Here is a 13,413-nt window from a genome sequence, read left to right on the forward strand (position 1 = left end):
AAATGGATGTTTAGCTAGTAGTTGTTTTAGTTAGTGTCCACAGCCCATATTTTGTCTCAAGTTGCAGTGTCACTTGGTATCTAATTCCTCTTATTTGATCCGGTGGTTGGTGTTTTTGTTGGTTGCCTAATTTTTCTTCTTCTCTTTCAAGTGGGACTGTGTTGTAGGAGAACGTCAGTAACAATTAGTAGATTTGTATCCACTAAAATATGCATGGCCAATTAGATTTGAATTTTCTTAAAGCATTGGTTCTTTATTTATGTTTGTTTCAACAGCCGAACGTTTTTGTCTATCGTCGCTGGAGTCATTGCTGGAATACTCGGATTCACCAACTTGACTAGTTTTGTCTTTTATTTCCTTGTCATGGCAATTACTTCTCTGGGACTTACTACCAAGGCAAAGTTTTCAATTCATGATCACTTTGATTGCTAGAACAAAATCGTACTCGACGGATTCTTGAGCGGGCTAATGGTATTTTTCTGGACACAAGCTTTTGTTTTGTTTTCCTTCTCATTATTTTATTGTAACATTGATCATTAAAGTTACATCTGCTGGCCTGCTGTTCCAGTATTCCCCTGTATAATATATTACAATATTTGTTGCATCGAATGGGGTCCTTGGTTGTGCCTTTGAGAGAACCCAACCAATCTGCTGCTCTGTTGCACTCTGAACTCGTGCTAGAAGTACTCCCTGTTTAGCTGTTTCTTATTCTAAATATGGACTATGTTGACGTAGTACCAATATACTTCTTTCCTTCCATTGATTATACTTCTTTGTCTGGTGCTAGCTCTCCTAGGAGTGAGTTGCATTGTTGAAGGGGGGCCTTTGATTTGGCTTGAATCAAGGTTGCAGTATGAGTAATCTATTGTGTGGGATATGCAAACTTTTTTCTATTTTGGTTTTTTGAGTATGTTTTTTGTAAGTAATGGTACGAGCCTTTTGCAAGATGTAAGAATGACATAACGAACTTGTGCACTATAGCTTGTTATGATGGTATGATGGCTAGATGGTTTATAAGAATGTTATATTATGAAAGTTTTTTTGTTTTTTGCAGGTTGAAGAGATAACAACCCCGTTTTTAACTCCGCCAGTGCAAAGTAATGAAAGTCTTTGCACTGCCGGTCCCAATCCCGGATAAAGGAGGAGGGAGAGTGGTGGACAGTTCTGCGGTTATGCTACGTTGGTTGATGTCCATCAGGTAGGGCAACAACAATTGTTCTTCGTGGTGGAGCTGATCAGGTATCTGAACACCTGTAATTGTGTGATCTAAATAAATCTCGTGTGTTAACGATTACTCATTGATGAACATCCTCTGTTTTCATTTCAGTTTATTGAGGAGGCTGAGCGAAGTTTGCATGATGCGATTATGATAGTTAAAAGGGCTCTTAAGAACTCCCTTTGAAATAAGCAATGATTCCAACAACCGAGTTATCGACTCTAAGGATCTCAAGTATGTACTTCCTTTATTGTAACTACATGAACTCCACTTGATATACTTTTCATATCTTTCTTTTCGCTTCATATCTCGGTGAGTTTGCCCGTTATATACTGATTAAAGCGTGACCGTCAAAATGGGCAGATTTGTCGACTATTGATGGTTTAAAGTGCAAAGATGGCTATATGTATAAGAAAGTATCTATCGAGTCAGTAGGCTATGTGGATGTAGTGCCATCAACTGATGAGTGGTTGATGGTTAGTGTTCCTTTTCATGAAAACTTAATATATTTGCGCAAAATTATGCGGATCGCTTTCTCTCCGCCGGGGATTGATCATCGGGGCTCCAATTCATGTCAGTGTGCCAAATACTGATCAAAGGGGAAATGTGAGTTTTCTCAGAAATGTGGTTTTGTATGATTTCAAATTTCATGAAGCAAGTCAAATTTTAATAAACTGCTATGCACTCAATGATAAATATGTTATCACACTCATCAAAAGTATGGTTCAAGTTTTAACTTTCCTCGTGTATTCTATTTTTTCAGGATTATAGTGAAATGGCCCTAGCATATAGGCCATCTCATGCAGATGCAACCTATGACTTCAAGTACGGTGTGAGAGCAATGCAGGTTACCTCTTTTTCTAGTAGTCAGACTCGTTGTAAATCTGATTTTGTGCACACTCTTTAACATTGCTGAAAATTGGAAATGTAGGGTGGTGGTAGATCTTCTGCGAGGGAAACCATTGGTAGAGTTGCTTTTTGGTCTTTGTTGCAAAGATTATTCTTAGAGCATATCTTTGGAGCAGAGGTAGGTTTCTTATGTTTTTAATTGAACGCTAATGTTCATACACCAATATTTTTCCTTTTTGGAGGATTTCTAATTAAAATTTAGCTTGAATTAAGTCAGTAGGCTATGGTAGCTGGTCATTTAGTTTATACTAGTAGTAGTTGTGGGAAAGTTTATAAGGAGGATTCATGGTTTTTAGAGAGTTATCAGAAACATCCTGGACAGGCTACTACTTTTTTTAGGCATATTAAGGAAGGGGTTGATATTGCGTCGAAAGACGAGGAGACTTTACTTTTGTTTAGTGGTGGGGAGACTAGGAAAGATCTTTGGTCCTAGAAGTTAGGCTCGAGATTCTTTGAACATTCTTTGAATCAAAAGACTGGTTTGGTGAGTTTGTTATTGTTTTTTGAGTTGTTTGATTATTACTTGTTAGATATAAGTGCTCTCCACAATTTTCATTGCACCATCCGAGCTGCAGTGCAATGAAAATTACTTTTTATACTTGAAATCTTGAATATGACACGCAAGACACCATAGATATGATCGTCTGTAATTACCTTTATTTACATGTATTTAACATACCTGTGAGACCATCTCACGTAGTGCTTGGGCTAACAACTCCCAAAGATGACAACATTCCTTGCTAGACGGATCTGAGCTTCTTCTACCTATAATTGTTATGACCATACGTCCTCCCGGAATTACTTCTTTAGAACGTGAGTTCAAGAATAGCGTGAAAAACTTTTTAGCTATATCTCTAGATGTAGGAAACTTATACCCATGAATATGGATTTTCAACGTCCTCTAAACTATTTTCAGGTTGATTGGAATGTTTGAACTCATGTGGCCTTATCTGGACAAGGTGTGTGCTAAAGCTTATAAAATTATTAATCATGCAAATGTCCTCTAATACTCTTTTTGATGGGTTAATTGTTGACGTTTGTTGTTTAGGTCATCTGCAAGACTGCAAAGAATATTGCAAAGCCCATTATAGCTGGGCAAATTCCAAAATATAAAATTGATTCAGTGGAGTTTGAAGAACTTACTTTGGGCTTTGCCTCCAACTTTTCAAGGTTAGTGATGCTACTCTTTTAATTGGTAGTTTCTGCGATAAATCATCTTATTTGTATTGGGTTTACTGATGGGGTCATCGTGAATGCTAGTTTGGGCTCTCAAATTAGAGTGTGGGTTGAATTATGGGTTGAATTAAATACCATAATAAGAGCGTGCACTACCTTAAGATATGATAAAACCACCAAAACCACAGCCCCAAGAAGAGCTTTTGGAAATATCCGGCTTGGATTTTGTACCTCCCCTGCCAATGTAGTTGCTTTATCCCAGTAATTTAAGTTCCAAAACATACTATTAAAGTATCCCCTCCAATCCACCTTACTGAAATCAACAACTAGCCATTTTTTAGGCCTTATTTGAGGAATTGAAAGAAGTCCCATTACTAAAAATGGCAAAAGCGAGAAGGCGGCAAGGGAAACAGCTGTAAACCCAACAATATTGAGTCCTCTGTAATTCAAATATGTCAAAGACACAGTAAGTCCCAACAAAGCTGGAATTCGAGCAATCAACCGGTTGAAAATTAGGAAAGAACATTTCAAGTAATCCGAAAACAAAATGGGGTAAAGTGCATTATCCAGAACTCCACTGAACCACTTCCAGAATCCTTCCTGAAAACCCCAAAAGGGCCCAAACGCTGCTGAAATTCAGAGAACATACCCGCCATTTTTAGGATAGCTTGTAGCAAGTTCAACTGTAACTAAGGATTCTGGAACACTCCAAAGTAGAGGAAAAATTAAAAAACCAAGAAGAGATAAAAGGGGACCCCCTCCTGCCTTGACTGAATCTTCAACCCCAAAAGGTCCTCCAGAGACTTCATAGAAGATAAGAGCAACAAGGGGTAAAAGTGTTAGTTTTGGATTTGCTTTCATAGTGGCTTCCTGGGCATCAGAAGTTCCATTCAGTTCTTCTTCACCCATGAAACAAAACCTCCAAATCAACTAGTATAGCTTAAACACGGTGAGGATGGACCGTAGGTTGCAGATACTGTAGAGGAAAAAAGTGTAATGCCAACATCTGCTTCTGCATTTGTTACAAACGAAAGCTAATGAAAGCCTACAAATGGTAGTATTAAGGTCTTATCAAGTCCACAGTGACAGTAAGGGATACATCAATTGGTGATGCCCACAACAAAACCACATTACAAATGCACCAGTCCTTAAAAGTGGAGTATCTTATCTTGTTGTTAGACTTCATCATCCAATTTAGTCATTACTAATCTTAAACTCCATTTATATGCCTGTTGATGAAATACTAGTTACTTACTTTTCTTTATCCTGATGCTTTATAAATTTCATTCCATAGGTTTGGGATACAAGGCAACGTACTTGCTGCAATTCTTTTGACGCCCATGAAGAGTACATTTCTGATATGACTTACGCGGCGGATTCATTGAAACTTTTGGGAACAAGGTAGATCTATTTTCTTTCATATTTATGATATTACGTCGTTCTTTTATGCAACTCTGGCTTGCGTATATGTTTCTTATTGAGGAATGGATAAATTGATTCATGATGACAAGGGCAATGCTACTATTTCTAATGATGGTGCTACTATTATGAAACTTCTTGATGTTGTTCATCCTGCTGCTAAGATTCTTGTCGATATTGCCAAGTCTCAAGAATCTGAGGTATACAATAGAAAACAAATTTACTAATTTTAGTGATTGGCTGACTAAAAGAGTAAAATTTTTATGCTAAAGTTTATATTTATCTTAGAATGGGTTATGATGGTTGCATTACTACAACATTTAGCAGCTTATACTTTAGAGAAGATAATGACCATTAACAAGGACATTGTCTCAGAAAAAGTTGAGAGGGTATCATTAATAATTGTATTAGTTAGGTTTTAGGGATAAATTTGGAATTCACTTGTAATTTTAATGACCGGATTTATTATCTACAGGTAGGTGATGGAACCACTAGAGTAGTTCTTTTTGCGGAAGAATTTTTAAAGGAGGCCAAACTTTTCATTGAGGATAGTGTCCACTCAAAGTCTTATACGTAGTTTTCGAGCTGCTTCCAATTTGGTAAGGAATTTGGATCTTTTGGTTTGATTGGATGGATATGTTCATGAGAAATTGTTCTAGAAGCCATGAGTTTGCTACTTGTATTTCAGGCAATTAGCAAAATTAAAGAACTTGTTGCGAGTATAAAAGGGAAAAGTATGGAAGAAAAGAAGAGTTTGCTGGCAAAGTGTGTTGCTACCACACTCTCTTCAAAGTTTTTTTTTATATATATATATATAGGAAAGACCTCACTCTCTTCAAATCTGATTGGTGGTGAAATTTTTTTTTTAACATCTATGGTTGTGGACTCAGTTATTTCAATTGGCAACTATGATACATTGTTTATTGTATTCTTGTATTCATTGTTTATTGTAGGTTTAGCTGGTCTCGCTACAAAATATGAGAAATTATTTTTTTTTATTAGCAACCCATCAGCAACGGTTTATAACCGTTACAAAAGAATTTTAAATTATTTTTTTTTTAAATTAACAAACAACTTTGCAACGGTTTCAAACCGTTGGTAAAATTTTAACAAATTACCAACGCTTAAAAAGCGTTTGTGAAATAAAAAAACTGTTGCAAAGGTTTTAAATATGTGTACGAAATAATTATAATAAATGTTGGAAAGTTCTGTTTGCAACGCTTAATAAGTGTTGGAAATTTCTGTTTGCAATGCTTTTTAAGCGTTGTAAATATTTCCAACACTTTACCCACGCCATATTTGCAACGCTTAAAAAGCGTTGCAAAAATTATTAGCAACATTTTTTTCCGTTGCAAATAACATGTTATGGTGTAGTGATAGGTAGGATGATTTGATTTTTTATTTTGTTTTATTGGGTAAAAGATTTGTGGTTTGTGGAAAGGTTAATGAAAGGTTCAGTGGGGTGACTTGCGGATAATAAATTTTATATAGGTGTGAATTTCTGGCTATATCGATCCAAATATGGCCTAAATTCTTGCTTAGGATATGGTATGGTGATCAAGCAAGTGGATGTGTGATTTCTCTACTTGGAATTGACTTCTCCCTTGTGTCATCACTCAGATATTAATTAGGGTTAGCTAGTATTACCCCTACTAGATGAGCCAATTAGGATTGCCCCCAAATAGATGGGGAAATTAGGGTCTCCCCCCTTAGTACAAAAAAAAAAGTCAACTTGGGTTGACCGTGTTTTTTTTGTGTACTCAGGTGGGAGACCCTAATTGGCTCATCTAGTAGGGGGGGTAATACTAGTTAACCCTATTAATTAATATGGGTTTTTTTGGCTAGATGCTCACATGATATGTATTAACTACTCTAACCTAAGTCTCAGAAAAATATTGCCAAGTACAATCATATATGCTCATGCAAGATGTTCATGAAAAGATGCAATGACTATTACCTACATATTAATCTAAGTTTTAAAAATTAAATACTAATTCAAGTACTACGTGAGATTTCTAGACTAATATCATTATGAAGAAGGGAACAATACCATTATCACTAAGTGCATGGTATAAACTATATTTTTGATTTTTTTTTCTAATTTTTATAAGACAAATAATACGTAATATACAACCTAATATGTGCTTAAATATTTGCAATGTGTTTTTATATCACCCCCAAACAGAATCATGCTGTCTCCAAAGTATGGAATGAAAATAAAGGATATAGAGTACCATAGAAACGTACTTGTAAATGAGAGCACCTGAAAAAGAAGGTTAATCTATACTATATATATATATATATATATATATATATATATATATATATATATATATATATATATATATATAAATAATATAATATATAAATATAATAATACACAAATAAATAAATTAATTAATTAAAAAAAAAAACACATACATAACTCCTATATGAGTTCCACCCATTATGGGAATAACATGAAATAATAAATAGCGCTTGGGACATAAGCGGACTCTAACAAAAATAAAATAATACCATATGTTCACAAATCAAGCATGCGCCTATCGTGGCTCCTATCGGATTAGTTTCTGAAATTCCGTGAAATAGTGAATTTCACGAAATTAAGGTACCTAATTACATTATGAATCCCAATAAAATCAACAAGGCCTATGGATTCTATATTTCGATATTTATACATGCAATTTTAATACATGAACGTACAATATGCTAAAATTAAATATACCACCCCAAAACAATTTGGGAAAAGGGGGTTCATGAAACAATTCAATAACACAATTAAATTACGTAACTAACTAATTTTTACGATTTTTAATATTTTATAAAGAAAAATGCATAATTTACATCCTAAAAGTGTCTAATTTTTACAAATGTTTCTATCACACCCCCAAACAATCGAACGCTTTGTCCTCAAAATATAAAGAGATAAAGAAATAATTTACCATAGAAACGTGGCAAAAATTGGCAATACCTGTAATATAAATATTATAAAGAAGATATGATAACATGAAACACAATTAAACTATTACGTACTAACTAACATGGACGCTACTAGAGTAAACATGACAGGCAAAGGGTGGCAAAAAGATTTGAAATAAAATACCAAAATACGCCACCCCAAAACAAAATTTGAAAACTCTTTTAAAGTTTGAAATTTTTTGTGGCCTATACTCCAGAAAAGTGGTATCTTACAAAAACTTAGGGTCTTTTAAAGTCAGATTCCCAAGACTTACTAATACATATATACGTGTGGCTTACTATATATCAATAACCAAAAAAGTTGGTGGTCTTTCCATAAACAACTATCATAGAAAGCACCCCCAAGCAGAATCAAGCACTAAGATGTTATACGACTTAGCTTAGTGGAATGAGAGCAAAGCCTGATAGACCTAGAACGTAACCGAGTATGCACTTTCTTCTTCTTTGAACAAAAAGGTGTCCAAGTGAATGATCGTGAGAAAATGGATGGTTGTGGAAAATATGTGGGATATGGATAAGTTTTAGAAGGATGGAATAGAAAAAATGAGAATGTGGGTTTAGCACAAAACTCATTCATGGTGTAAGTATGAACTATCTCAAATCTAAAAATGAAGGTGTCAGGTGGCTTGTCCTTGGATATTATTTCCGTATCAAGAGGGTATAGAAAATCATGAAGCACAGGAGAAGCAAGAAGCTCAAGTACAAACTCAAGGTTCCTTTGAAAAGGTAGAAGGTGGGGAATATTGGTGATAGAAGGTGAATGAGTAACATGAGGATGTGAGGTGGGTGAATGGTGCTCACTAGTGTTCTCAGTTCTAGATCATCAAAAGCCATGAGATATGCTAGACATTCCTCAATAGGTGGGTCAGAAGAATCAGTGGGATAGATGTTGAAAAATTCTTCTTCTGTCATGGCGTTGATGGATGAATGGATGTCAATAGGAGGAGACTCGTGAGGTGGCAAAGAAGAGTTGCAAAAAAGTCGATGGAAATCTCCCTCAATTTCATCTATGTCTAAGGAGTCGAAATTGTGATCTTTGTCTTCTTCCATAAGAGAGGTATCTACTAGTGTGGGGATGAAAGCGTCGGCCGCACTAATGTGAGATACAAAACTCTCAATGGACTTCACTTCTCTTTCTACAGGCAAACCTAGTTGTCCCTGCTTTTGTCTAAACATGTTAACTTCCACAGAAAGATTTCCAAAAGAAAGAGTCATTGAGCCATCCCGACAATTGATTTGGGCATTGGCGGTTTCCAAGAAAGGTTGCCCTAAGATGATAGGAATGGAATCATGAGCAACTTATTATGTTTCGAGAATAATGAAGTTGGCTGGATAGTAAAAGTTTTGAACTTTAACGAGAATGTTTTCAACTACGCCCTTGGGGTACTTAATAGAAGGATTGGCTAACTGCAAAGTCATTTTGGTTGGTGGAAGTTTTGTTAGACCTAATTGTTTATATAAATAAAAAGGGAGTTTATACACTCGCCCCCAGGTCTAATAGAGCAGTTGTTATGAAGTAATCTTCCAAGGTGCATTGTATGGTAGGACGACCAGGGTCCTTGTACTTAATAATTCTTTTATGTTCATATAAAGATGGATATTGTTCAGTTAAGAAGGCTTCGTTGGGTATGTTGGTTTTCCTCTTCTTAGTGCACAACTTTTTAGAAACATAGCGTGTCCAGGTAGACTTTTTATAGCATCTAGAAAATGTAGGTTTATAGTCAGACTTTTAAACACTTTCCTAATTTCATCAAAATTCTCGTCCTTTTTAGACACAACTAGTCTCTAGGGATACAGTGGTTTATCTCTATATTTAGCATAATGGTCAAAACTATTATTAGTCTTTGCTTTATCTTTAGTCATTTTCCATCTAGGTGTCCATATTGGAACCTCTACAGGTGTATGATCATCAATTTCTATGGTGGTATTTAGTAAGGTTGTACCTTTTGGTTATGGTTGGATTGGAACTTCTACATTTGTAGGCTCTTCAGTTTCTATGACAGTATTCAATATGGTTTCATTTTCAGCTTCCTTTTGTGGGCGATTTTCAGGTATAGTCACTTTATTATCAACTACTCTCCCTGAACGAAGGGTAGTGACTGCTTGTAGGTCCCTTTGGTTTATATCACCATTACAGTGAATATTGTTCACTTTGAAGACGGTGTTTATTGATGTAGGATTAGGCACTGCTTGACCTGGAAGCACGCCTGTTTGGTTATTATTTTAGTTAGGAGCAGTAACCTTTTGGCATAAAGACTGCATCATTCGAAATGTTTGTTGCATAATTTGATTATGATTTTGTAGCAAGGTTACTACTACTTTGTCTGTAGATGGTTTGACGGGTTGAGTGACCATAGGAGGAGTGACCGGAATTAAGACTTGTTGCACGGTCATGTCTTAATGTTGATAGTTCTGGGTCATGGGCACTAAACCTCTATTCTGGTCACCTAAGTTTCTTTGTCCTTGATGCGGAATAAACTGGTTGAAGTTTGTAGTGGACCTACCATTTTGATTATTAAAACTTGGAGGTGTAGTCTGTTGTTGTGGATTATAATTAGTGTTTTGCCCCATTGTGTGTTAGGTTTGCTATTAAAAGCGTAGACATTTTCTGGCTGTGGTGGTGGTTGTTCATAGACAAGAAGGCAATAAAAGTCGGAATGTTCAAGACTAAAACAGACATTACAACGAATAGAGTTTATGTTCATGACTGAAGTGGGTTGTTGTTGAATAGAGATGGCATCTACCTTTTTAGTTAGGGGATCGATAAGAGTTCTAAGCTTGGGATCAAGTTTAACCTCAAACATATTGGCAGCCTTAACTGTTGAAGAAGAAGGAGTGGAGTGGGAAGAGTTGTTACCTCCCCAATTGTTGTTTCTCTTAGATTGATCTTATGAGAATTTATATGCCTCCAAGGCTCCTTTACTAATAAAACTACCCCCATTCATGATATCTAGAACCTCCTTATGATGATATGAAAGGCCCTTGAAAAATGCGTGGGCAAGCGTGTCTTTCGCAAGGTTATCATGCAGGCATTCAATGAGAAGATCAGTGAAATGATTCCAGGCCTCTGAAAAGGATTCATGAGGGTTTTGGGGAAAAAATGAATATTTTGAAGCATTTCATCTGTCTTAAGTGGTGGGTAAAACTGTTGCATGAACAATTGAACAAGTTTAGCCCATGAGTCCACGGAGTTTGACGTTTGGGCAGTTAACCAAGACGTCGCCTTGTCGGCTAGGGTGAATGGAAACACCCTAAGTTTAACTTGATCCAGACTTATGCTAGGACGATGGAATGTAGTAAGAAATTGTTCTATCCTACGCATGTGTTGATAAGGTTTCTCGTGGTCTAAATCATGGAAAATAGGTAACAAGTTAAATATATTCGGGGGAATTCAAAAATCCTCCACTGGGTCTGCAAGAACAATGCATGACTTAGGTCCATCAATCAGGGTTTTGTAAAAATCAGAGAGAGGAGTCTCTGGTTCTTTAGCCATTGTTGCAGGTGTGGTGTGTGATATTCTAGATAGGCGTGTGCATTGACATTTACTATAGATAATGTTAGATGTTTTTTTCTTACCAGACCTTAATCTCATGCAAGGCTAAGTCTAATATGAAAGAACAATAACAGCAGTCAAACAAGCCTGATTATACTAGAATTAAACTCCTCTGACAGAAGAAACGATGAGTAAAATAAGGAGAACCTGAATGCCTCCTTGCTACGCTTATGAATAGCGTCTTCAATACGAATCTCAGTGTCCTATAGAAGCTTAGAATACTGAACCAGTAATTATTTCCAATGAAAATATGAATTGTAACTAACCTGTATAAATCGGGCTTCCTTCAGAGGGAAGCGGGCGCGCTCAATTATAAAGTAACAAGAGCGCGTGCACGCTGTAAAAGAAAATCGAAGAAAAATGCAAACTTAGGTACTGGAGGTTAGGATGTGGGCGCGATCAAATATAGGTATAATAGGGTGCGTGCGCACTCCAAAAAATTTGATATTTTTATAGTAGTTTGTTAAGACATCCAATAAGTAGCCTGTCAAATTTCAGAACAATCGAAATTATGAAAGTCCTTCTACTGCCCTATAAAGTTTGTGAAACAGTTTTCGAACACAATACAAACAACCGAATGGTTAACCAATCAAAACATATCCAAAAATTGCCAAACCTTTACTGGAGACTCTTGACAGATCATGCGTGTTCCTGTAAAACATTTAGAGCAATTGGAGTTCTACAAACCCTCCGTATTGGCTGTTGTTCTAGAAATTAAGTGTTGCTAAACTGCAGAAACATACTGAAAACAATCAACTAGTTAGGTGGTCAAAACAAATCAATAACTCTTCAAATTTTTATTTCAAACTCCTGACTTATGATAGATATGTTTGTAAAAAAATTTAGAATTTTTAGAACTGCCTACGTAACCCTACTCGTCTATTCTTCTAGAAACGTACGGTGTGGAAGCTGAAATACAGCAGTGTAAAGATGGTAATAGTTCACTAGGTAAAACAACTAGGAAAAATCTAAAAATATTCCAGTAAATCAACAACACCTTAAATATTATGCTTGAAATATTTCAGAATTTTTTGTAAATTTAGAAATACCTTTGCTGCAATAATTTTCACTGTGATTCCACAATCTTACGGGAGCGCAGGCGCACTCTGTGCAAGGCAAAAGAAAAGGCAGGCGCGCTCTTAGTTATAAATAGTGATTATCAAGATTGAACAGTAACAAAAATATGATAAACAAGAATGAAAAATTAAAAAGGTGGGTGGGTAGAGAATGCAGGATTACCCCTTGGATTCAACCAATTGAATTCTTGTCCTGAATGAGTTTAAGATGGCAGCGGCGCCATTTGATAAACCGTAAAAACAATATAGTACCAAAACAGTAAATTGAATGTGATCGAAGAAACAGTAAAATTAATGATGAGAAAAAGATATAGAGCGAGTAATAAATCCACCTAATGATTAGTTTCATGCAAGTTACTAATTATTTATTGAAAAGAGACCGTCTTTAGGTTTTCATGCAATGATCCAACCTAAAGCCTCAAACTTTATCATCCCTAGCAACAACCTACATCTCTATAATCATTATTACTAGTATGTAGGATTATTACAACCAAGTCTCTCAATTTAATTATAACGATCCCTAGTTTAATTTACTATATGCTTATTTTGGAAGTCATACAATAAACTAAACTCATTGAAACACATACACAATTAAATAATTATACTAAGCAATATATTCCTCATTAGGCTTCATAATCACTCCCTCTAATAGGGGAGATTAGCCTAATATTATTGGATTATTTAAACTAAAATAATGAAAAGGGAGAGAGAGAAAGATAGAGAACCCTAATTTACAACTAAACTAAAAAGGGAAATAGCCAAGTTTTGTTTAGCCTTAACCCTCTTTATATAGAAGAGAGTCAGGTTTACAATTTCGTGCATGGGCTTCGGAGCTGTGTTTTGGGCTACTAAATCAAGCCCAAAACCTAATTACTTAAGTCCAAAAAGGGTTTCTCTGTGGGAATTTACTACAATGCCCTTTTTCCATTGTTTATACTCTGATTGGGTCAAGTCTTAGACCATTAGAAAGCTTTCGAGCCAGTCATTTTGATATATAATAAGCCCAATTCCGAGGTCTGAATACAAAGATATGGCCTATGGAAGTTCTGTTAATTTTTTTTTTTTTTCTACCCACATTGACTTTG

At 35.7% G+C, this 13,413-nt stretch overlaps 1 protein-coding gene and 1 pseudogene across 1 annotated transcript; one reads left to right on the forward strand and one right to left on the reverse strand.

Annotated features, from left to right (window-relative positions):
* Positions 1–3,394: 3,394 nt before the first annotated feature.
* LOC147486177 (putative polyamine transporter At3g19553 pseudogene) lies at positions 3,395–4,226 on the reverse strand (annotated as a pseudogene).
* Positions 4,227–4,785: 559 nt separating this feature from the next.
* LOC147486178 (T-complex protein 1 subunit eta-like) lies at positions 4,786–5,679 on the forward strand. Its single transcript, XM_086573670.1, has 5 exons — positions 4,786–4,920; positions 4,993–5,109; positions 5,196–5,273; positions 5,409–5,480; positions 5,674–5,679. Exons 1-5 carry the CDS (start codon positions 4,786–4,788, stop codon positions 5,677–5,679), a joined length of 408 nt encoding a protein of 135 aa, XP_086429796.1.
* The last annotated feature ends 7,734 nt before the right edge of the window (positions 5,680–13,413 follow it).

The sequence above is a fragment of the Coptis chinensis genome, chromosome 7 (assembly GCF_015680905.1).
Source record: "Coptis chinensis isolate HL-2020 chromosome 7, ASM1568090v1, whole genome shotgun sequence".
NCBI classification, from domain to species: Eukaryota; Viridiplantae; Streptophyta; class Magnoliopsida; order Ranunculales; family Ranunculaceae; genus Coptis; species Coptis chinensis.

Excerpts from the sequence above, each read along its gene's own strand:
- LOC147486178 (XM_086573670.1), top strand. The coding sequence starts at position 4,786 with ATGGATAAATTGATTCATGATGACAAGGGCAATGCTACTATTTCTAAT. Across the intron at positions 4,921-4,992 it reads CCAAGTCTCAAGAATCTGAG|TTTATATTTATCTTAGAATG; the intron begins GTATACAATAGA and ends TTTATGCTAAAG. Across the intron at positions 5,274-5,408 it reads AACTTTTCATTGAGGATAGT|GCAATTAGCAAAATTAAAGA; the intron begins GTCCACTCAAAG and ends CTTGTATTTCAG.